This window comes from Triplophysa rosa, linkage group LG2 (genome assembly GCF_024868665.1).
Source record: "Triplophysa rosa linkage group LG2, Trosa_1v2, whole genome shotgun sequence".
NCBI lineage: Eukaryota > Metazoa > Chordata > Actinopteri > Cypriniformes > Nemacheilidae > Triplophysa > Triplophysa rosa.
In genome coordinates, this window is record NC_079891.1 from 17023204 (window position 1) to 17049018 (window position 25815).

General features: G+C 37.6%; 1 protein-coding gene across 1 annotated transcript in view; it reads right to left on the reverse strand.

Moving 5' to 3' along the window:
* pdzd2 (PDZ domain containing 2) overlaps positions 1 to 25815 on the reverse strand; it is a 93358-nt gene that overhangs the window by 18851 nt on the left and 48692 nt on the right. Inside the window, 10 exon segments of the mRNA XM_057358263.1 lie at positions 238 to 355; positions 1006 to 1222; positions 1519 to 1592; positions 1757 to 1871; positions 2043 to 2162; positions 2521 to 2669; positions 4538 to 4637; positions 11008 to 11178; positions 11508 to 11640; positions 15926 to 16071. Of these exon segments, the coding sequence (XP_057214246.1) occupies positions 238 to 355; positions 1006 to 1222; positions 1519 to 1592; positions 1757 to 1871; positions 2043 to 2162; positions 2521 to 2669; positions 4538 to 4637; positions 11008 to 11178; positions 11508 to 11640; positions 15926 to 16071 (1343 nt within the window).

The window sequence follows — 25815 nt, forward strand, 5'->3', positions numbered from 1 at the left end:
GTTTCACTGCTTGAGCCGTGAAGGAGAGCATGAAGGGTATTTCCTTACTTTCTTCTCAGTAATATACCTAAAATAAAACTGTACACGTGCTTTGAGCTAATTTTCTCCCTGACTAACCATTGTTAAACATTGACAGACCGGGACTTAAATGAGAACAAAAGACTTATAGTTACCATCATGTTCTTTACAGTAGTTATTTACAATAATACACGGTGAGGTATAGGATCACAAATATACCTGAGTCTGCCATCCATTTTGGCAACGGATCCTGGCGCCAAGCTGTGAATGTAGATCCCAGGAGCACTGTTTTCCAGTGTTAAACAGCAGGCACCAATACCCAGCCCCACACCTGGCTCTGAAGCGCACAAAATAACAGCATGTTGTTCACACCAGGCAAGATTTCGGATTCTATTTTCTGGTGAGGACATGTACATGCTGGATTTAGGGATAAACGTATTTCAGACATCAGAAAAAAAACTCCTAAAATAAATTCGAAGTCAGATTACTGAACCTAATATTCCCTTAAGGAAATCAAGCCTTGTGTCTTTGATTTAAAATATGTAGACTTTCTGTTTAAAATGATCATACGCTTCGCATATAATTCATGTCAAACAAATATGCAGTGTTCCTGAACTGAGTACATTAACAGAACACAAAATGAGAAGGGACCATTTATTAGAACGCTAATCCAAAAATAATAGTTTTCATTTTGACACGACAGTTCATTTGGACATGTAATAAGACCATGATCAAGTTCTTTCTGGTGCAGGGTGTGAGTCTTTGTCGTTTCGTAGGCTGAAGTCAAATGATGTAAAACTGACATTACCCATGTAATCGTACTCGACAGCTCAACTGATAAATCATTATTAGAAGCTTACCACTGCAACTCGGGATAAGGAAAGGAGATAGTTTTAAAAACAGCTTTCTAATGATTTTTGTTTCTTTTCAACCAAGAAAGTGACAGAGTGCAGCTTAAAAAATTAATTTAAAAAGTCATGATTGTACCTTTGTTTAATGTAACCTCCATGATAATGCGATCTTTGGGACCGGGCCCCCTACGAGAATCCCCATCTTCAAAACCTGCAGGGACTGGTGTTCCACCGCTAGCATTTGAGTTTGGAGAGCTGGATCTGCTGAGCAGTGTGGGCGTGGGACAGGGCGTAAGACTGGGACTTCTCAGACGGGTCCGAACAGTTAGGGTCACGACTCCCTTCTTTAATTGCTAAACAGTGGAAAACGTCATACGTTAGATACCCGGGACGAATAAGAAGCCAGCTGCTGTCGGGATTTGGTAGCATGTGTGCATTTACTTCCCATTACCTCAAGCAAACGATTTTACTGGTGTGTCAAACAAAAAATGAATCTATTGAACACCAAACATTATGTTTCTAGGACCTTCCTTTACAAACTGTTGCTTGCACAGCTATGAAAGCAATTCAAGTACACAGGATTGAGTTTAGCGATCCAGGATTAATTCTCCAATGCGGTTGTGACTGAGTATGACTGAGCGGTTTATACCTTAAACGTCTGAATGGCCTGCTGGTGCGTGAGGCCTTGCAGAGACTCTCCATTCACCTCCAATATCTCATCGCCTGAAAGAGTTAAACGTGAAAAACAGAGCGATGTTCACCAATGATGAAAGCTAGAGACTGTGAGAATACAGCTAATTATGCTCATGCCATTTGGATTCTATGGTGTCCAACTGCTTTGATGATCAAATGTTCCATCACTCACTGTATCAGGAGTGTCTATCTACCTTCTTTCAGCCTCCCATCAGCTGCAGCTGCTCCATTGGAGAAAATGGTCTTGACAAATATACCCATCCTCCCACGAGCTGAATCCTGTCCTCCAACAATACTGAACCCGAGACCCTAGACACATTCAAATCATTTTATTAGCCAGGGTTTACAATCCTACAGCTGTACCCAATATATGAAATTGGATCAAAGTAAGTGTCCATACTGTATATAAAATCATATATATTTTAAAACAGCTTAAAAAGAACACAGCATGTACTGTTCTGGAAGCAGAGTCTCCCTTACCTTGCCCTGTCCTTTCATCAGAACAATGTTAGAGATTATAGATGGCTGTGCCAGTCGCCATGGAGACTCCACTTGAACAGTGCTCAGGGAACGTGCCGATTTCTTCACGATTTGATATTCCTGAAGAGGATGTTAAAAGAGGTTATGAATAAACACTGAGATAATAAAATATTGCTGTAAGAAAAAACTGTAAGAAAACAGGCAGCTAGTGAATACAGGATTTGTTACTATTTTTCGATTGCTATTTGTTAAAAGCGTAATTTATTTAACAAAAATGATATCTAAGGCAGTCAAGAAAAAACTTTCAGCCTTGAGTCAAAGACTGCGTATTGAAGTCTGTCTTTATTTTATTTTTTTATATTAGTTGCAACACACAGAATTTAAAGGATCATAATGGGTCAATACAAAATATGGTAAAAATTGAACATATAGGCTAGGTTTTAACTTAGGTAAAGGAAATGATGAATGCTGCATTGACCTGTCGGATGCCGACTGTGTCAAGTTGCTGGGGAAGAGAGTGTTTGCGTCCTCCTCGTGCTGGCTTTCCTGCCATGTCACTTCCTGTATCACCGTTTTCCACGATAAGCTCATCGTCTTCACCAACAGACTCCAGGCGGCTCCCTCCACCTGACCATAATGAGTTCATTTGATATTGATAATGACATCTAAATATGAAGAGTTTGGTTCCAAAATGAGATAACTATAAATATTGTGCATTTCAACTAATATCAATCAAACTGCAGTTGGTTTGTTTTGATTTAAGCCATAATAACTCCAAAAATACAGCTAACAAACAGAATAAAAACATGATAACATAATAAAAAAACATGATTTTTAAAAATTGTTAGTTATCTCATTTTGGAACCAAACTCTTCATATACTTATATTCAAAGTGAAGGATCATCTCAAATGAAGTTCTGAGTTATTTCAAACCAGTCTAGGGTCAAGAAGAATGAGCCCAAATGTTCCATTGTAAATTAACCTACGCTGGGTGGTTTAAATCAAATTGTTGGGTCAAATATAAACATTTTATGGGTTTATTTAACCCAGGCACAAGCTGTGTTTGTCCTTTTTTGACCCTACACTGGGTTAAAAATAACCTAGCATGTTTTAGACTAGTGGTCCCCAACCCTGCTCTTAGAGATCTACCGTCCTGCAGACTGAAGCTCCAACCCTGCTTCAGCACAATCAAGCAACCCTGCACACCTTGGGTGCGTTCCATTTAGCCGTAAGTGGACTGCGAAGTGGACCTCACAGGGTGTTCCGCCATCTTAAGTGAGTTAACAATCCGAAGGGAGCGAACATGTTCAGTTCGAAGGGCACTGCGAACGGCGTAGGGAATTAAGCAACATCGATATATCACTTCGCCAGAAGTGGAAAGGGAAAATCACCCAACTACCATTGAGCCCCGCATCACGAGTCAGAAAAACAACAGACGAGTTTACGTATGCCTTTTGTACATTGTGAAAGTTTATTTAATTAATGTTAATTATATTAAATACTGTGGTTTGCTTCACGTAAATATGTTATTTTACTTTTTGTAGCATTGTTATTATATAGGCTACACACTCAAGATGATGAATGTATTTATTTGTATTTATATTTTATTGTGCAATTAAAAAGTAGTTTTCATATGCGTGTAAGGATTCATCCATTTTGCTATTATTATACAAACTAATGTAAAAGTGGTAAGCAGCAGCAGTTATGTTGTGTTATTTATTTGCCTCAGGAATGTTTACAGCTGCACCACATAGGGAAAAAAGCGAGATGAGACTGACGCGACCATGGATTAAGAACATATCTTCACGTTGTTGACCAAATTAAAGTGTGTTTTTATATTGCATAACAGTAGAGTTTCAAATTATCAAAAATGCATCAGTCAAATAATATATACCAACATAAACAAAAGTTAAGATTATATTGATTAGATACATAATGCGTGTTACGTTTATATATATTTATTTTAAATTTAAAAGTAAAGTTACAATATTTATTTATATTATAATCTGCGCAACCCTGCCGTTGCCTTTCTTTGATGACGTTGCAGGGCATTCCAATTAAGGGTTTTTGTCAGCGAAGTCCACTTCGACGGATATCCCGTGCTCAGGGAGTAGTGAACACTGCGTAGGAACCCTATCAAATGGAACGCAGCTCTTGATTAGATAGTCCAGGTGTGTCTCGGAAAATCTCCAGGAGCAGGGTTGGTGACCACTGTTTTAGACTGTAATGGTTTAAGAAGCGTTTGTTAAGAATAGACTGTTATTAAACTTTATTTTAATTTAGTTTAAATGTTTATGTTCATTAACACACATAATTATGAATATAAAAAAATATTTTCACAACACCTTTTTTATACTAGAATCTATAACAAAGGAATTAGAATTGGTGAAGCCTCCCTTGGCAAAAGTCCAAGAACGTTTAATCTCATTACAATATTTTCATGCTCAGCAGTGTTTTGACCTGATAGAATTTATGTTTGTTCATTTATGTGTGACCTTGGGATCTGCTGCGGAACTTCATAGGTGTGGGGCTACGACAACATCCCTTGGGACCCTCAAACCTGCAACGATCCTCCAGCCTGTCAAGATCTGTAAACTGAAGAAGAAACAGCAGAAGAAATAAGGGAGCTTGCCTTGAAAAGTGAGACAGAAGATCTTAAAATGGCTCTTAATGGACAAATAAAAAATTGACTAAACATGTTCTACAAGTGTCATTTACTCACCCTCGTGTCATTTCAAACCTGTACAGTATGACTTTCTTTCTACTGCAGAAAAGAAGATATTTTGAAAAATGTTGGTAACCGAACAACGACGGTTGACTTGCATTGGTGTTGTGTTCATGCAATAAAAGTGAATGGGCCCCGCCGTTCAGTTATTATCATTATCATTATTCAAAATATCTTCTTTTGTGTTCAGCAGAAGAAAGAAAGACAAACTGTACAGGTTTGAAATGACAAGAGGGTGAGTAAATGATGACAGAATTTTCATTTTTAGGGTGAACTATCCCTCTAACATTACTGTGCAGGACTTGAAGGAATGTTACACTGCAGTGTACGTGAACTCTTTCACAATTTCACGAAAAGAAAGCAAATCTCTTGTCCACTTAAAGAGTAAATATTTTGTGATTTTTAAGGTCCTACTTTGGTTTATGTAGTGTCATGCAATGTTATGTAGGGCCCCCTTGCACGGATTTCGCAATGTTGTTTCCACAGTAGCCCTAAACAGACAAACTATTCTACAGAGAGCATTGGGTGGGTGCAATAACAACCTCACTGCTAGATGTCGCTAAATTTGATACACTGGACCTTTAAAAGTCAAAGTATTTATGAAGGTTTCTTGGAAATGTGCTTGTGACGAGGGAGGCGTGACGAGAGCCGTGGGAGGAGGAAGCGAGGAGCATCTCTCACGGAGGAGATCGGAAGCATAAAAGGACGAGCGACAGGAGGATACGGCGAGAGAGGACTGGGCCCGGACATGTTAAGTTTTATTTGTGTGGCCGGCAGTCGACTGTGAGGTGGCTGCTGGCCTTTTTACTTCCAGATTATTGTTTGTTTATTTTTGATTAAAGTTTATTGTGATTGTTCGCCGGTTCCCTCCTCTTTCCTTCCCTTTTATTGAGCTTTTGTTACAGTGCTATGTGCTCTTGGTCAAATGGTCAGGTACTGTATGTTCAAAACAAATTAACCAACTTGAACCAATACTGTTGAATAACTAATGAATAACTAATAAATAACTGTAAATATAAAAAGAAAAAATATGCGAGCTCCAGTTTATCGCACATCTCCTGTGTCCTGAAACAAGTTTAAACAGCAACATGAAGCGGATGATCCGCTGCTCTCTTTCAGGCATGCAGACAGGAACACCCTCCCACGGCTGTCAGAAATGAAATCCATCTCCCGTATGAACAAGCTACACGAACAGAGCTGTCGCAGGTGAGCCGGTCGGTTTCCTCAAACCCCACACCTCTGTGCCTCGCAGGACTCAACGTGACAGTCGTAGCTGTGTTCTTCCCTTGCCTTCCATGTTTTTTTATTTTCCTCCCCCTTTGTCTCATCAAAACCCCTTCAGATCAAATCTGACAAGCTGCTGTTGGAGACACACCCAACCCTGTAGCGCTGGACACCCATATAAAAGTGACCACTCAGTGCCGCCCTGCGCTCTGGCGGGATGCTGAAAGGGAGTGTAAGAACAGTTTGGAAAGGTGTTTTGATCTGGAATGTCAGTGTGAGCAAAGTGTGGGAAGCTGAAAAATGAATCGGCCTAATTACATTCTCGTTGTTTTCCGTTTAATTATTGAAGCAAACTATGCAGAAAACCACAAAGTCCAAATAATTTGGAGTGACAAGAGCAGTACCTCTGCATTAACTGTTTTGTTAAGCTTTATACAAGCTATGCAGATTTATAGAAAGTTGCAATATTCATGAAAAGCAAGCCAAATTGTAACGTAAATTGTTCACTTTCTATTCTAAGATAAATTTTCAATACAACAATTTACCCAAGAATTGTTTTAAAAAAACTCTTCAATATGTCCTGCTAATGTCACATTCATGCTGGGTTCTCATCATCATATTTTTATGTGTGTTCTAGTATATCCCGTATTTTTTTATTATTATTTGTTTTCTTTTTTTTAACAAATTAAATTTAACTCTGAGAAAAAGTTATCTACAAATGCCCTTTGTGTTCAGAACTAGACTCAAGTGACATTTAAAGTGATAACCATCTTTATTTGTCCTAGTCATTATTTCCATGCCGTTTACATGACGCCATTTTCACGTGTAAAGTTTTAGCCGTTCGTTTACATGACAATGGTGTTTTGAGGGACTGAAAACGCAACTTTTTGGAAAACGGCATCGTTATCGTCTCTGTGTAAACTGCAAGGCGGAACTTTCTGAAAATGTCACGCGCATGCATATTACGTGTTCAGTCGCGCGAGTATAGAGGGTTTGACTTCACTTTCCCACGTGAACATGCCGTGACACGCCCCCTTGAGTGCCAGGACACGTTCTCTTGAGTGGTAAAACACGCAGCAAAATGGCTGCTTTCATCGTGCAGATCGTTTTCACAATGTTGTCGTATACAGTTCGTTAAACTTTTCAGTTTTTTACAGTGTAAATGCTGTCTTAATGTTTGTTGTTCTTGAATAGCACAGATTTCTCTATTTACAATAAATAAAATAACAAACACAGCACATGACTGGAACCCATTCCGATAAGCACCAGGGTCAATGAATCATGGGAAACATGGGAACCAAAGTAAAAGATTATATTTATTTTAAGGGCGCCCCCTCTGTCATTCACTAGAGACTAAAGCCTGGAGGGACAGAATTCTCAGTACAGAAAAAAAATTGGAGTAGCATTCAAACAGAATGAGGGGAAGCACAAGAGGCTATTTAAACCTGTTAAGCTTCTACTTACAAGTGTTTATCTAGTTACTGGTAAAGTTAAAGTCCTCCTGTTGTTCAAATAGGTTAAGATGATCTTTGTCTGTTAATGCAAAGCTGAAAGAACTTCCTCCTTCTAACTTGAATGTGTGGAGTGGAAGCTGTTGTGGACGGTGTTCATTACTGATCAACCATTTAGTATTAATATTAGTGGTATTCTATTCTATTCTTTTGTAGTCCATACCATTCAGATATCAAGCGTAGCATCAGTTCACGTCACGTGAGTCAAGCTTGCATCAGCCGATCACATCAGGTGCAGCTAATCAACGTTAACCAATAGTCATACAACACATACTAGACTGCATCCTATTTAAGTTGCCTTTCTTTGCTCCTTATATACATATCTGCCTCAGGGTTCCTACACATTTTCCATTTCTAAGTTCCATACTTTTCCAGACTCAAACATTCAGACTTCGCTGAAGATTTTTCAGACCAAATCGAACTGCTCGCATGTATATTATTATAATATTTTGCCAAATAATCAGTGGAATGTTATAGCTATACCTCATACAAATTAATTAACACCAAACCAAGACATGTTCAATGCACAACATTTTATTGGAATTTAGTGCAATGTTAATAATTTGTCAAATGAAATAACTGTAAACTTTAACCCACAGCAACAGAAGGATTGGTGAAATATAATTCATTAATGAACATGAAAAGAGAACTAAAGTCCATTAACTTGGCTTCTTCCAAAATTAGACGACGTTCAATCCAGGCCATACGCAGGATTTTAGATATACCGAGGTCCAAAAACTGAGTTTGTCCCAAACAAAAAAGATTTTCTTGAGCTACATATGTGCATTTTAGAACAATTGGAGTGCAAATTAGATAACAATAGCTAAAACCATGTCTGTCTTATGTTTATCAGTGATGAGTAAACATGGTGTCATGATTCTGCCGCATCATGTCATGTTTTCCGTGGTCTAGTGGCAGGATCATGACAGAACCCCATATTTCATGTGGAGAGGGGTAATTTTGGCCCTTATGGCCTTCCATACACCCATCTCGTCTCTGTTCCCGCCCTCTTGTCTCCTCGTTATTGCTAGTTTATTGTTTCATGCCCTTCACCTGTTCCCCTCTTGATTTATCCCCTTTATAATGCCCTTTCTGTCCTGTGCTGGTTCATTTTGATTAGTGTGGTGTAAGTCCCTGTGTCTTGTCAAGTTTAGTCTAATGTAGTCATTTTGTAAATTATGTCAAGTGTTAACTGTAGTTGTTGTGTAAGTTTAGTTAGTCTTAGTCCTGTCCTGTCTTGTCATGTTACTATATTCCCTTGTTTTGTTATGTTACCCCCTCGTGGGTTTTTTGGTTTTGTCTTTATTATTTATTAAACATCTTGTTAACCCCTTACCCACTGTCTGCACCTGGGTCCTCTGTCCTTGTCTCACCACCCACGATCATGACACATGGTCAATTGATATTTTTATACAAATATTACCAGATTGAAATACAATATAGCGCCGATCTTTTGGCAGCACACAAAACATGCTCCAAACTTCATAAAAATAAATTTATTATCAGAAATTCTTAATTTTATATTTTAGAAAACCGAATAGTCTGGAAACTCATCATTTTCTCCATACTCAATTTTCTTTTTTTCATACTAATCCAGACCTGGAAAAACATCAAAGAAAAATCCATACTTTTCCAAAACGCGTAGGAACCCTGCTGCCTGTCTCTGTCGGATCATTTTAATTTAATGTTACGCATCATGAGCTTTTCAGGTTCCCCGGGTGGGGCGACATGTATTGCTGCGCTCCAGCTCTGTCCATGCAAGGCTGCATGAACAGGTGGAGAGTTTCATTCCGTCAACCTTAAATATTTGAAGTCAGTGGTCCTGACAGAAATATACTTCAAATGTCATTGGAATAAATAGACTAAATCAGTAATACATATACAGCTGCAGAAAAAATTAACAGACATTTTAAATTTATTTTCAGTTTTTCTGAATTGACTATTTACAGGTTATGTGTTTAGGTAAAAAAAAATGTTTTTCATTCTTTGAACACCTGGCAATATTATTCAATCAAATAAAAAGATTGTATACTATTTTATTATTTTATATTATTTACATTTATTTGCAGAAAACGAAAACTGCAAACAGGTGAATATAACATAAAAGATGCTCTGTATTGTTTCAGACCTCAAATACTGCAAAGAAAACAAGTTCATATTCACTTTTAAACAATAAAACAGTAATATTTGTACATGTATTTAGGAAAAGTAAAAAAACATTTTTATGTGATTTTTAATCACAGTTTTCATGTCTTGTCTTATGCTGTTATTCTTTCACATTGCTATTGGATGACTTTATGTCACTCCTGAGGTTTGATTTTGTTGAAATTCAACAGACACTGGACTGAAATGGCCACAATACACCTAGAAATGCTGATTTCATGAATTTGGGATAGTCTCTTCATTTTTTTCGCGTCTGTGTAGTAATACTTTCTATAGTCAGTATGGCAAATAATTCCTAAATCATCTTTTCTTTAAAAGTTGAGGACTTCTACTACGAATGACCACATCTGAGATCACATCTGTCAAGTTTTCAATTCAGGTGAAACAAACACAAGCTTTACTGTCTCAAATTCACAACTACAATCAGCAGGAGGTGTGGAATGCTAATGTAATCACACAGCAAGCAGAACGTCTGCTCATGAAGGCAAGAACACAAGCTCAATAAAGATGTGGTGGGGGAAATGACCCACTTTTCCCTGCAACGCAATCTCAAGATCTCAGGCAAGACATCATGAGCACTGATCTCTAAAATCACACTTAAGGAATATGATCGTAACATGTTGAGTTGTGTGATCCTGTCAGTTCGCCGCTGAATCACATAATGACCAGTGTTAGCCAAGTTGTCGCCAGCGTTTATCAAACTAGCGCTACATTCGTTTTGTATGATTAAACATTAACGGCGTGTAGCATTACTGATTTGATGCACGGCTGCTAGCGCAGGGCAAATGAATAATTTCTTATCTGTGATGAAACGAACAAATGCAGAGCCAATGGCTGCTTGGTAAAAAGTGGCAGTAATATTTTTTTGACAAAACAACAGATAGAGAGTCTCAAGAACACGAATGGGGCCCCTGGCACACAGATCAAAAGAGGCAAAGAGATAAAGAGACAACTGTGCTTCCCTTAAAAGGACAAGCTGTATTTTAATTACAACATTCTGCGGGTGTTTAGATTTTGCTGAGAAATATCTGATAACTTCTTTAGTTCGTATCAGACAAACAGGCGTTCGCCTGTTATCAAACACCTCAACGAGGCGCCAACGAGGGGTGAAAGGAACAAACGCATACACTGGCGCTTATACACATTATTATATAATAAACATATCATAATAAACATTTCACATCACTCAAGCTTTCATCCTCAAAACAACCTTTTAGTCATAAACAAACAGACAAAACGAAAACAGTCTGTTCTAGCTCCAGCTGTGTAACGGAGGTCATAGGAGGCAGTACAAGATGAAAGCAGCAGATAATCTAGACTGATAGGCAGCAGACGTACGTACCAAGTCCTGGGTGGGCAGCGAAAGGCTGCTGGCCCTCACGTCCTCCACGTCCGGTTCCATGTTCTCCTTCTCCTCCCCGGGGGAGGGCAAGGCGTCCGGACCGGAGCACGTGCTTACTAGGTCGGGCAGGCTGGTGGACGGGTACTTGTGGAAGTCCACTTCGGATTCATCCTGGGAAAGGAAGGAAGAGCAGCTGGAGAAAGCATGTTGTGTGGCTTTGAGCAGACCGAGAGTATTTTTAACTTTATCTCGCAAAGCAATGCGGTGAACCCATCAGTGCTTCGCTCTTCAATTTTTTAGCTGCTACACGCAGCTGCTCGTGACATACGTTCTGGAATAGTTGGTACACTTACTTTACGTAAAGAAGAACTCGTAAAATACAGCAAGAACTGCTTAACATTTATGTGTGAAGACAGTTCCATCTGTAATGATGCACATACAGTGTATAGTATGATTCTGATACAGTATTTTTGCTTCGGCTTACTGTATGTAAAACTTACCCTGCTGGCTACCACCAACTGAACCAATCCAGCGGTAGAGCGGAGGATGGCTACAGCCTCCTGGTGTGAAAGCCCAACCAGTGAGTGACCGTTTATCATCAGCAACTCATCGCCTGCCTTCAGACGCCCATCTCTGTAATTGAAAAAGAACCGCAAGGTCAGGTTAACCCGTCAAATGTCGCTGACACCCCTGACTTTATGTTGCAGCTATTACAGTGAAATGGTCAAGTCGACATCAAACCGATTTAACTTCCATAATGTGGCATATTTTTTTAAACAGGAAAAAAATTACATGGGTCTTGATTTATGTATTTGGAATTAATTAGATTAGGGCTGTCACAATATCAGATTTTCACTTCATGCTTAACATGATTTTTTTTTTTCATTTTTTAAAATGAATAATTAATGATTTCCCAAATTCATCTTTAATTTGCTTTATTTTGTGTTTTCTCTTTTGCCCAACAAATCATACATTAAATTTGATAATACTCTTAAAGTGAAGGTAACATGCTATTTCATGCATTCAGACTTCTTTACACTGTTAAACGTGCTGGCTTCTCAAGCTTAACATGGTCAACTTGTCAAAAAACAAGTTGAACGTATAACATAGTATTTCTGTGCTCGATTCACTCCGCCAGGGTTTGTACAGGTTTCGGAAAGTTTTTATCAAACATGGATTGCCGTTTCGTAACAAGGGTTCTTAGTCCCTTATTGGAAAATTCTCCCGGAAGAGCGTGAGAGAAAGAGCACAGCCATTAATGCCGCTTTACTCAGCTAATGGAAGTTTAGCTGTGTTTGTTTGCTCACTGCATTTGGGTGATGAATGTTATATAAACGGTGGATATACAGTAATTCTGGATTTGGAGATCGTTTGAAACTGATAGATGGAGCAATCCCAGTGCTAAAAGATGCCAGACATGAACCGTATGCGGTAAGTCAAACTAAGTCATATGTCTGTGTTTTGTTGCCAATCGGCGTGTACGTGCATAATGTAAACAACACAAACTTATGCGATGATGTATTGTGTGCTCGTGCTGTATTTCCCCCGCCCACATGCCTCCAGGAGCTCGTCTTTTTCCAGAAATTATCGTACAGCTGTATTGTTCTTTAATAAATTTGATCAAACTAAATACTCTTTGAAGATACAAAGTATGCAATACTACTGTATAGGTACTTATAGAAACTGCGTGTGTTACCTCATATTTAAAAACAAAGGTGGTTCACGATGCCATAGAAAAACCTTTTTTGTCTAAATGGTTCCATAAAGAACCTTTAACATCCTAACATCCGTTCTTCAAATCAAAAAAGGTTCGAAAGAGATGGTTCTTTTAAGAACCTTTGACAGAATGGTTCTTTGTGGAACAAAAAATGCTTCTTCTATGGCATCGTTGTGAAGAACCTTTTAAGGACCTTTATTTTTGAGTGTAGAACGGGGTCGGGAACCTTTTATAACCAAAGAGCCATTTTTCCAGTTTTGGTTCATTTATTTTTGCAAAAGAGCCATTGCAAAAACTATAAAATCTTTCAATGTCTTCAATACTAATAACTTGATTTATGACCAAAGTCCACTTATGGTCCCTGTGGGGATCAATTGTTCTTTGCCTTCGATAAGAGAACATGTCCACAGACAAGGCAAAAACAGTGAAACCAACGAAACAGTGCATACATCTGGGTCTCTTAAAAAAATATTTCCATGACTTATAAACAACTTACAGGTTTACATTAGGCCTCCATTCAATTAAACTTCACTATATCTAACAATTTTAAAAAGTGCACGTTCATAGTACTGATACTCACAAAATACTGCATATGTGTTCTGACTTTGCATTGCAATGTTCGACTTCTTGAAATGCTGCATGATCGGCGAATGTGACATCAGAGTACCACATTTCGAAAGCACACGGAGCTCTGCTCTCGCGGCACTTTGATGTCATACGCCGATCGGTCTGCGCAACATATCATAAAAGCGAACATAACTAGCGTCTTGCTAATAGCTTTGTAGTTCGGTTCGTAGGTGGTCAAGACACTTACATGCCGGCATTACAACTCCTCTGTCAACCTTGACAGCTGTATGGACTTCATATGCGAGAAAGACTGCTCAGACGGAAATGAGGAGCTAAACACAGCGCATCCATACTGACGCGTCGCAGTTTGCTTCCATCTGCTTCCATGTGTTTTTAAAACTTTTTACATGTGATTATGTAGCGTGGCAACACAGAGAGCCGTAACTTTCAATAAAAGCATGACGCTCGCTCTTCTAAAGACCTCGCGCTCTGGGTAAAAAGCACGCGAATTGGGAGCCTGTTGGCTTTCGATATGATGCTGGGCTGCCGGCGCGAGGGGTTACCATATAACTGTTGTTTGCCGTTGATTAGTGTCATGACGCGGCTTGCGCATAGCACTGCATGCGTGTATTGGCCAGGACAACCTGAAATATTCATATGTATTATGATGTTTTTAACGATCAAATGTTGGTGAAGGGTAAGATACCTGGCGAGCCACATGATTTTTGAAAAGAGCCACGTGTGTATGGTGTAGAAGCATGTACTGTATTATGATATTAAACATAATTTTAATGTATTCATTCTAAATTCATGTAAATCTTTATACCTAATATTTAGTGGGGCAATACAAGATTGTGGGGATCTAATCTTGGAAGTTTAAAATGTTGTCAAATCAGTTGCATACACATGCAATGTAAGTACACTCTTAAAAAAGGTGCTTCAAAAGGTTCTTTGATGCCATAGAAGAACCTTTTGGTGTCATAAAGAACCTTTAACATCTAGAGAACCTTTCTGTTTCACAAAAGGGTCTTTGTGGTGAAAATAGGTTCTTCAGATTATAAAAAGTGAGAAAGAGATGGTTCTTTAAAGAACCTTTGACTGAATGGTTCTTTGTGGAACCAAAACTGGTTCTTCTATGGCATCGCTGTGAAGAACCTTTTAAGCACCTTTATTTTTGACAGTGTATGTATCTATCTATGCAGAAGAAACATCATATTATATGTAATAAACATACTGCATTATCATGAATCTGTTATCAAGAAGCATAAACAGACTTTATTCACATGAAATCCCACAAAGGCATCATTGCGAGTTTTGCCATTTGTCATTGTAAAATGTCCTCAGACTTTTTGAGACATTCATGCCTGGGCGCTGAATTGAGGCTTCATTACGGTAAAGTTGAGGAACAGTGTGCAGTGAAGAGAGAATGATTTAAACTCCTCAGGGCTTCGCCTCACAGACAAATGAATGTGAAGTTCTCTTAGAGCTAGCTGTTATATAAGAACAGGAAACTTCATATCTACTAACATCATGCTGCAGTGATGACCCTGATCTGACCGCCCTCTTGCACCTCACTAACTAGAAAGGAAGATTTGAAACACACTTTTGTTTAGTAATTACCTTTCTGTTTTAAAGCACGTAGGCTCATTACATCAGGTTGTTGTGCTTTCTACGAACTTTGCCACATTTTACATAAATGAAAAGCAAGTCAGCGAATTCCCTAACATGTAAAAGCTTTAAACACAAAGATTACGCATTATAAGCTTGTCCAAGGGAAATGATTTGTGAAAGACTAGTTTTTCCCCACAGTTTTATTTCATCTATTGTTTGTATAAATTAAAGAGATTCCAAGAGAATGACAAATCCAAAAATAATTCAGCTCTATTTTGGTATCCTAGACAGTAATGAGATTACATGTAAAGCAAATAAAGACATTTCACACTAAACGTATTTACGCTGGGCTCACAGCTATCAAAGATTTCACAGATGTCAATATAAACCCATTTTCCATTACATTTTTCCACAACCACCTTATTTGAGCTATTCTATTCACAACATTGTCATTTGTGTATGTATTCTAAACAACTGCTTATTCTTCAGGAAAAATAATATTGAAACAATGTTGAAACTGACACCAAACATGGTGTAATACAAAGTCACACCCTGAGCTATTACAAAAGCAACATCTGAGCAATAACAAATTTGTCTGGTATAAATTTTAGGACGATACCTGACATTCAATAACTTTTCAAAATGCCAAGTATCGGCATACATACCACACACTGGCTTTACACATTGCATGTATGATACAAGCTCGACACTACTACCATAAACGAGCAGTGCAAAGTAGAGACACTGTTCATTAAACTTGAGCATTTTCCAAGGCGACACAGAGCATCATGACTTATATAAGCTTGCGGTACCTTGTCAACTGATTATTATTGTCTGGCAGCGTGACTGAATATTGTCCATGTGTCTGTGTGGGGAAGTCACAATGGCTTTGAAGATTAATGAGTATCGTTGAGGGCACTTAAAACTCGCTGATGCTTACATATGCATAAGATGCTGATGACCGGTGTCACCACGGCAGCTACCGTTGCCACGGCAGCAAATGAAAACCTGAGGGCTTTGTACCTCTGTGCAGCTCCTCCCTCTTCCACGTGGGCCACGATGATTCCGTGAGGAGAGCGTTTAGACCCGCGACCGCCAGTGATCTGGATACCCAGTCCGTCCTGACCCTTCACCATGTGCATCTTCCAGATCCGACTGCCCTCATGGGGCTGTGGGACAGAAAAGGGGAATATTTGTCTCTTATTCTGCGACAATCAGGAATGTGATTGTATAATGCAATAATAAAATTCAAAAATAATATAATAATTGTACTTTTTAAAAGAAAAATAAATAAATAATAAATAAATTTAATAATAAAAAAGTCTAAATGCTCATATCCACACATGAATTCATGATTGGCTCATCTATAGCATATATGTAGCTTAAACGTTTTTTTTTAATTATTTTAAGCTTGTTCAATATGTGGTCAACTTTTTTGTGTCATAGAGACAGATGTGATTTCTCAGGACACCTTTTTTTTGTATGTCATGCAGAACACTTTCCGATCCTTTTTCAGCACTTTTTAATGTTCCTTTCGTACTACAAACATTAACATCAGTTTCAAAAGGTTGAACATGCTTTCAAAGTTGGGCAGGATTAAGAAGCAAAGTCGTTCTCTCATAAAATGGGCATCACAAACCCAGACTAATGCAAAGGGGTCATTTTGTAAATTTTAAAAAGTGAGATCCACTTGACATTATTACACTTGAGTCATAAGCCATTCCCTTCCCTGTGTGCACCCGGATCACGGCCAAACTGACGTCAAGTCTGGACCTGATTAGTCTGAGGTCCAATTCTAAGTGTTAATACTGGCACAATTAAAGCAAGCAGGTGTTTGTCTACCTATAATATTTCAGTGGGCATAATTAAAACAACATGTTCCTGTCAAAAACATCCACTGTGTTCTTAAAAACTGCACGTAAAACCTCGATTTGATGTTTTAAGGCAGAAATTGAATCTCTGACACATTCAGTCCAAATAACAGGACTTTTTAGGTTCCACACAAGAACATTTGGACAATGTTTTAAAGGGGATAGTTCACCCAAAAATGAAAATTCTGTCATCATTTACTCAGAAGTGAAAATTGCTAACATTCTTCCAAATATCTTTCTCTGTATTCATCGGAACAAAGACATTTATATAACTCGAGGGTGAGTAAATGATGAAAGAATTTTCATTTTTAGGTGAACTATCCCTTTATGCCTGTGTAAATACACGTGGCCATTCTTACCCTCATAGGCTGATGTGCTGACCTGGCTTAAGGACATGAAAAGCATTGAGAAAGCTATATAACCTTCTGTTCTTATGCTAATACACTCACTTCAAAAGTGTTCATGTAGAACACAGTACACAATACTTCAATGTTTTATTTTTAACTGCTCTCATTGCACCCTGGTCAGATCAGTCCATGGACAGCCTCATTAAGTTAATAAAACTACTTAATATGTTTCTGCTGCTGGCGTTTAAGACCCAAATCCAAACATCTGAATTAGCCAATTCTGCATTTCTTCCACTTTTACTCAACTCAATTTTATTTGAAAAATGTAGACTTTGCAAGGCAATCACAGTCTGCTGTAAATGCACGAATTAATTTCAGACACTGATACTAGACACAATAGCTATAAATAGTTCAAAGTGTAATAATAATACTAAAACAGAGGCCCGTGCGTTGTTCAACACTATTTCCAAGACACAAAATTAGGTTTAATATACAGTATATACGTATTTTCATAGTGTTTATTTACACTGAGTACAAATAGCCCGCCTTGTTGGCAGAGACTATTTACACCCACCAATATGTGAATGGAATGAGAAAGTGTAAGATTGACGCCATTTCAAATAGCGACTAGAGTAGCATAAAGTGTAAAGTCTGTATAGCGCGACATGGGAGACTGGGGTTTTAATCCCGCTGAAAACTTTCTTTAACCTTTTTTATTACTTTACAGATCATAAAGGCATTTGTTTTCAATACAATTGATTTAAGACTTAAAATTCATTTTTATTCATAAACTTTAGGTTTAGGGTAAGGTTAGGGGTAAGTATAGGGTTTTAATATCTCAATAAGTTGCAATCATTTTAATAAGTTTTATAAACATAATGATTTACTGTCTGTTATTATTGCATAATGTTTAATGTACAACAATACTGAGGTGCAAATAGTAACGTTATCTGCCACTATTTATAAGTAAAAAGCATCTAACTACTATTTCTACTTATTCCAAAGAAAATAGGCCCTACAGTTATTTTTGGTTAGTGTAAATAGCATATCGCTAAGAAATGCTGCTATTTTCACTTAGTGTAAACAGAACTTACTACTATTTAAACTTAGTGTAAATAGCATTTGTCGCTATTTTCACTTAGTGTAAATAGCATCAATTGCTATTTACACTAGTGCAAATAGCTGCTGCCATATATTTTTAAGGCAGCGGCTATTTGCACTAAGTGTAAATAGCAATTGATGATATAGGAGAAAGAGTAGTTAGATGCTTTTTACTTAGAAATAGTGGCAGATAACATTACTATGTGCACCTCAGTATTGTCTAATGAGGACTCATTAATAATAAAAAATATTAAAATGATGGCAACTTATTGAGATATTAAAGCCCTATACCTACCAGACAGAGGTAGGGTTGGGAATCGTTTCAATTTTATCGATTCCGATTCCAATTCTGATTCTGCTTATCGATTTCGATTCTTATCGATTCCCAGTTTCGATTCCACAGTTGAAGTAAAACATTTAGATATCAACCTGTATGGTCATTTAGCCTGCTTATTGACTTGTTTGCAATATATATATACTGTATATATACAGTATATATATATATATATATATATATGAGCACCGTTTTCTGTATATTTACACATAGAAACACACCTTTTCTGATTTATTACAATTTGTATTATGGTTGAACTACATCATGGTTAAACTGCAGTTACTATAATGCAACTATGGTTAATTTGTGATTCCTGTGCTTTAAAGCAAATTCTATAGCTAAACTATGCTTACTATAGTAAAAAATATCGATCATTTTCATAAGGGCTTTTATTGAGATATCAGCAGATCATGCAGAGGATGTACTTTTCTGAAAATATGCACACAGGAATTGATAAGAGGAATTCAAATTTTAATCTCAAGTATCCGATTCCTATTCCTTTCGATTCCGATCAGATTCCTAGCCTTTCGATTCCGATTCCAAATTGGAATTGATTTTCGATTCCCAACCCTAGACAGAGGTAACCTTACCCTAAACCTAAAGTTTATGAATAAAAATGAATTTTAAGTCATAAATCAATTTTATTGAAAACAAATGCCTTTATGATCTGTAACGTAATAAAAAAGGTTAAAGAAGGTTTTCAGCGGGATTAGAACCCCAGTCAATCTTACACTTTGAAATGGCGTCAATCTTACACTTTCCCTATTCCAATCACATATTGGTGGGCGGAGCTAGTGTAAATAGTCTCTGTCAACAAGGCGGGCTATTTGTACTCAGTGTAAATAGACACTACGTATTTTTAAACAATCGTCCAAATGTTACAAATCCAAAACTTTTCTCTTCACCATGTTGATTTAACCTTACATACCATAATATTTGTAAGGTATTATGTAAGAAATGCTCTTTTTGGTTAGAACTAACCAATTCTGTAACGTTTAAAAAAATCTCAAATATGTATTTATTTTTTAATAGTCTGACTTAATTCCCGGTCCCACCAATGGCTTGAAAAAGCTGTTAAGTGTGGATTTAACTAGTTACACAGTGGGAGATGCTGAAATGGAAACATCCTTTCTTCTTACTGAATGATCAAACTCAGAATGATTTCCAATGTAGATAGAAGAGAATTAAGTAAACAGAAATAAACAAAGGTATTGCATTCACAAAGCAAAGGATTTTAAAGGTCCAATGTAGGGCTGGGCGATATGGCAAAAAAGTAAACTCGATAGTTTTTTTCTATATTGATCGATAACAATATTTATTTCGATAAATATTTAATTTAAAAAACTGTATTTAAAAGAATCTATTTTAAAAACAGTTTATTAACAAAAGTTAACCTTTAACCAGTTAAAATTCAATTAAATTAATGCACTGTTGCAACACAGAGGATATTAGGCCATAAACAACATGTACCAGTTCATTCAGTCTCATTTTGACCCAATTGACTCGTTAAGTAAAGGGAGTGATCATTCAGTACATTCAACCAATGAAAGGGCTCCGTTACTGTGTACATTCGAACGCTATTGGCTCAGCACCTGCGCACATACATAACGCTGCAGTAATGTCTTGCTCGAGTAGTGGGATTCATTCAATGTATTCAGTGAACCTTAAAGACATCTCACATAAACTGTAGTACATTTCTTTAGTCATGCAGGCATCTGACATAAAAGGTTCAATATTTTAATGTGCACACAAACTCACTTCATTACATCTCTGATCTGTAAAGGGCAGCTCTGGTTGGTTTCCTAAGCACCAGCTCATGTTAGCAGATATGTTAACGATGGATATAAAAACGTTTGTGCTTGAGTTTCGAAGTAACTCGCTTGCAATTGCACCTCAAGTTTGTTTTGTTTAACCGGCGATTGTGAAAAAAAAATAAGACACTTGATAAACCGCGTGATGACAACTCGAGGTTAGTTTCACCTTTGTTTCTGCTTCCAGTCATGTTTTCCTCCTCATGTTGAGTTTTCTTTGCCAAGTGCAGTATGAAATGGACTTTGTACATTGACGCGCATGCTAAAAGCTGCACGCTGACTGATTGTTGTTGCGTTTATTTCTGCGTTCTGTTAGACTGTAAGATTAATCCATATCGAGTCAAAATGCCAATAGCTTATCATCGTTTTTGAAATACATTCTATCGCGATTCGATATGATATCGTTTATCGGCACAGCCCTAGTCCAATGTGTACTTTTTTGCAGGATATATTGACAGAAATGCAATATAATATACAATAACTACTGTATGTCTTCAGATGTGTACAAAGACATCTTACATAATCAAACGTTATGTTTTTATTACCTTAGAATGAGCTATTTCTATCTACATACACCGCGGGTCCCCTTGCATGGAATGCGCAATGTTGTTTCTACAGTAGCCCTAAATGGACAAACTGCTCTACATAGCATGTTTCGTAAATACGTTATGTCCTTCGGCAAAGACGTTAGCCCTGTGTCAGTCACCGTAGTGCTTTGAAAGGGAGGGGGAGGGGTGGAGTGAGCCGCGGGTTGCAATTCATACACTGGACCTTTAAGAGAACTCTTGGGATCCTATACAAGACACCAAGCTTGGCAGGTTAGCTTGGTTAGATTAATGGCTTAGCAAACATATTTTTTATTTGTTGTTGTTGAACTACAGTTAGATTTTTCATTTACTTTGGTGTCGCTAGGGTCACATAAAAGACACACTTCACCTATAACTTTCAGTTTACTTCCTCCCAGCATGGCAGTTGGGTTAGCACATACCTCTGGACTGTAAACATGCTGTCACTTGTTCACCTTCCCTTAGAAATGTGTCTAGGAGAGGGGCATGTTTTCAAGGAAAGCCTGACGGCAGAGTGAATCACTGACACGGATCTCTCGCTTAGACAGTCTGCCGCTCATTCTCACGCTTATTCTGTTCCCTGTCAAAATAAGCATGCGTATCCTCCCACCTGCATGTTCCTACACAACGCACATGCATTAACACATTAATGCTGCTACTGGGAATACCCGCACTGTGTTCAACTTCTCACTGTACTGTATATAAAGGAAAATGACCAGTTTTACATTTTAGGAATATGCATCTGAGAAGGAACATTTTCATAAATTATTTCAAAACATAGTTTTAGTTTCCTTTTCTGTGCTTTGTTTTCTCGTGCTCATACATTGGTATAGGCTAGTAGTTCAAAGAAGATTCGGCATGAATTATTTCTTCATTGGGATCAGTGTTGGGTGTAACTAGTTACGAAGTAATTAGTTACTGTAATTTAATTACGTTTCCCTTGAAAAAGTAAAGTAAGGGATTACTCTGAATTTTTCTGTAATTTAATTACAGTTACTTCTGATGTAATTAAACTAAATACTTTGTGTAATATGTGTGTGTGCAGAATAGGAATTTACATAAGAATTCAAAGTCTAACTTTAAAATCCGTGATTTAATGTATAATTCTCACATTTGTAATTAATAATAATACTTTATGTAGTTTTATATTATTTATTTGAATGAATTAAAAGAGCCGTTTCATGTCTATCCTTGAATCACTTAACTCATCAAGGTTGATGTAGGATATAGAAAGTAATTAGTAATAAGTAATTAAATACTTTTTGAAGAGAGTAACATGTACAGTAATCTAATTACATTATCGAATTTGTAATTAGTAACTAGTAATTAATTACTTTTTCAGAGTAACTTACCCAACACTGATTGGGATTAACGTTTGGTGAGGTACAGTACAGCGTTTACAAGCCAAAACGATGGGATGAACATTTGTGTTTCAGAAAGTTTTTGGCTCCAAGGTAACATGACTCATTTGAGTGACTCAGGAGGTATTGTCATTTTAAAATGATTTTCCACAAAAATGTAAAACTCATCAGTTGTAACCACATAACACATGGATTACAGAGTTCTGACTTTAAATTAGGGATGCACCAAATGTTCGGCAACCGAAAATGTTCGGCCGAAAATAGCAAAAAACAACATGACTCGTGATACGATCAAGCAGCAACCAGCGCAGAGAGAGAGAGAGAGAGAGAGAGATACAGAAACATTTTGGCAGTGTGTGTGTGTGGACTTGGTTTTTATATATTAGTGGGGACCTAAACCTGAATGCACACCAACTCATGGGGACACGTGTCACTGTGGGGACCAACATTGAGGTCCCCACGGGCACAAAAGCTTATAAATTGTACAGAACGATAATTATTGAAAATCTAAAAATGCAAAATGTTTTCTACGATCTTTAGGTTTAGGGGTTGGGTTAGGGGATAAAATATACAGTTTGTGTACTGTATACAACTCATTACGCCTATGGACTGTCCCCACGGAGATAATAAAACATACATGTGTGTGTGTGTGTGTGTGTGTGTGTGTGGAGCATTTTAAAGTGTCAGAGAAAGACACAGCACGGGACTTGAAGCACGGAAGTAAATTTCCAAATGAAAGCGTGTTTACAGCCACTCGAGACATCCTTTGACATCATACAGTGGTCACGTGCACACAGTTCCCTGTACTAAACAACTTGTCAAAGTATGTTCTGTGCATCCCGGACACGAGTGCACCTTCTGAGAGAACAGTCAGCTTTTGTGGGCGGAGTTTGGAGGAGAGAAGTGAACTGAAATGGTTGTCAGTCAGCATCAGTCAGAATTGCTTGCGTTGGATGTTTTTTTTTTCTGAAAATCATTTTGCAATGTAGCCTATAATAATCCAACAGTTTTCGTTTATTCGTATTTTTAGCTTAAAGGCCTAATGTGGAATGACAGTTTTTAATGAAGTGTTTTGTTGTAGAGGTACAGAGTAACTTACATTACATTCTTTTAGCAGTCAGTTATAGGCCTAATTAATATAGGCTATTCATGAAGGGAGAGGGCTCAATTTTTTGTTTGAATTTACTTTGTTTTGCTCAATTTTATATTAAGTTGTATTGTATTTTATTGAAAAGCAAGACAAATTATAAAAAGCACATTTTGACTATTCAGTTTGTGCAATAGTGAAAAAAAAGGCTTAATAAATAGAAGAAATGCAAAAAACATGTTCGGTGTTTTTTTGGCCTTCGGCCAAGTGTTTCACATCATATTAGGCTTCGGATCTATTGACAGAAATGCAATATGTCTTCAGAGGTGTATAAAGACCTAACATAATGAAGCGTTATGTTTTTATTACCTTAGAATGAGCTATTTCTATCTACATACACAGCGGGTCTTCTTGCATGGAATTCACCATGCTGTTTCTACAGTAACCCTAAACGGACAAACTGCTCTACAGAGCGTGTTTCGTATAACATTCCCTTATTTGGCAAAGAAGCGAAAACGTGACTACATCTTAGCCCTGTGTCAGCCACCATAGTGCTTTGAAAGGGATGGGTGGAGTGAGCTGTTGGTTGCAATTCGCAACCTCACCGCTCAAATTTCATACACTGGACCTTTAAAACTTCAAAATAGCCAAAGTGGCATTAGAGTCTTAAATGAGACATTCTCATTTAAAATCTGTGTACTGTAAAATCTGAATGTCTATATCTAAGTGAATTTTGTCCAAGTTCAGTAGTATGCTAGCTTATACATTTGGAAGATATTTATGCAAAATACTAATGCACCAGTCTAAAGACAAAGTCTTATTCATTCAAAGCTAGAATACATATTATATATGCTAAGGAAATAAAAGACATTCAAAAAGTTTTTTCAAAAATCTGTGAGAATGCAGAATTTATGTTGCTGTAAACCAGTGTTACTCAAACTTTTTCTGCCATTCCCCACTTTGGGGGCAGGGAAGGGTTCGGAGCTCCACCTGTCCCCAATCGCCCCAACAAAAGGGTAAAAAACTTTAGGTCCACTGTCTGTCTTGGTTTTGTCTGCTGGTGCCGAATTTCCAGTTTTCTTTTTATTCCATGTCACAAACGTATCCATTGCTAACTTTTATACCCATTACTGCCTACCGCCTCTCCACATTAAAGTTTTTGTTCCGCTTCAATTAACATTCTGACGTGAAATCATTCTTGTAGGCTACTGGTTCCACATGACATTTTCTTCGCAGTCTGGTGTTGTTCTAAGTAAGGCTTACATTTTAATGTGTCGTTGTTGTTTTTTTGAGTGTATGGTCAATAAATAAAGGAATTAATAGAGATGGGCACAAAAATGACCAAATTTCCTCCCGTTTGTCGTGCCCCACTTGTCATGTCTCTATTCCCCAACAGTGGGGCCCGCCCCACACTTTGAGAAACGCTGCTTTAAACAGAAAGTAGAGGAAATATGAAATTAAGCATGTGGATTCATTTTGTTGTCCTCTTATGTGGCTTTGTGAAAATGCCATATCTTGTGACTCTTTAAAATCCCAAGTGATTGTTTAAAATCAGACTTGTACGGTTTTTAAAGGATGACCCCTTGAAGATTTCTTACAACCACTGAAACATGGTCATATCTGGAAGAACCCTTATGGTTATTTTGAGTGAGCCGCTCGTCCCAATGTCACATAGATTACACGCTCTAAGGATCACCAGAGGTCCCAAAGAAGGATAAAATGAGAAACATCTGCAGTTTAGCCACACTGTGGGGTCCAAACTACTTATTATAAGATGAGCATCAACCAACTACTCATCCTAGTCCAAAGAAAAGCCAATGGCAAAGTACATACATCTTCAATTTGTGCACTTAAAGGGCGTTTCCAAAGACTTCAAAGTGCTTGTTTGTTTGCTTTTCCTCAACTGGAGCATGACACTTGCAATGGCACAGATAAGAGCGTAAACACAAATCTAATACACAGAGGTGGGTAGTAACGCGCTACATTTACTTCGTTACATTTACTTGAGTAACATTTTGGAAAATATGTACTTTTTAAGTAAAAGTAATTAAGTGTGTACTTTTACTCTTACTTGAGTAAATTTCTAATAGAAAATCTGTACTTTTACTTCGTTACATTGCGCGACGTTCCTTCGTTCCTTCATTTTAAAATATGCTTTTTAAAACACGTTGTTTATTTCAAGGTTGTCGTCTCTTTTTACGGGCATTCCCGAGTGATCGATTCTTTTGAGTCGATTCTTTTGAAAGCATTAATTGAACAATGGGCAAAACCATTTGAATAGGCTAATGAATCAGTTCAAATGATTTGTTCAGTTCGCAGCACGATCTGAATCATCTGAAGCAGGATTACTCACTCCTCGTAGCGCGAAACTTAAGAACACGCAGAACACAAAGAGCGTTGGATGAAGTGGATATTAATCTATATCTATACAATCA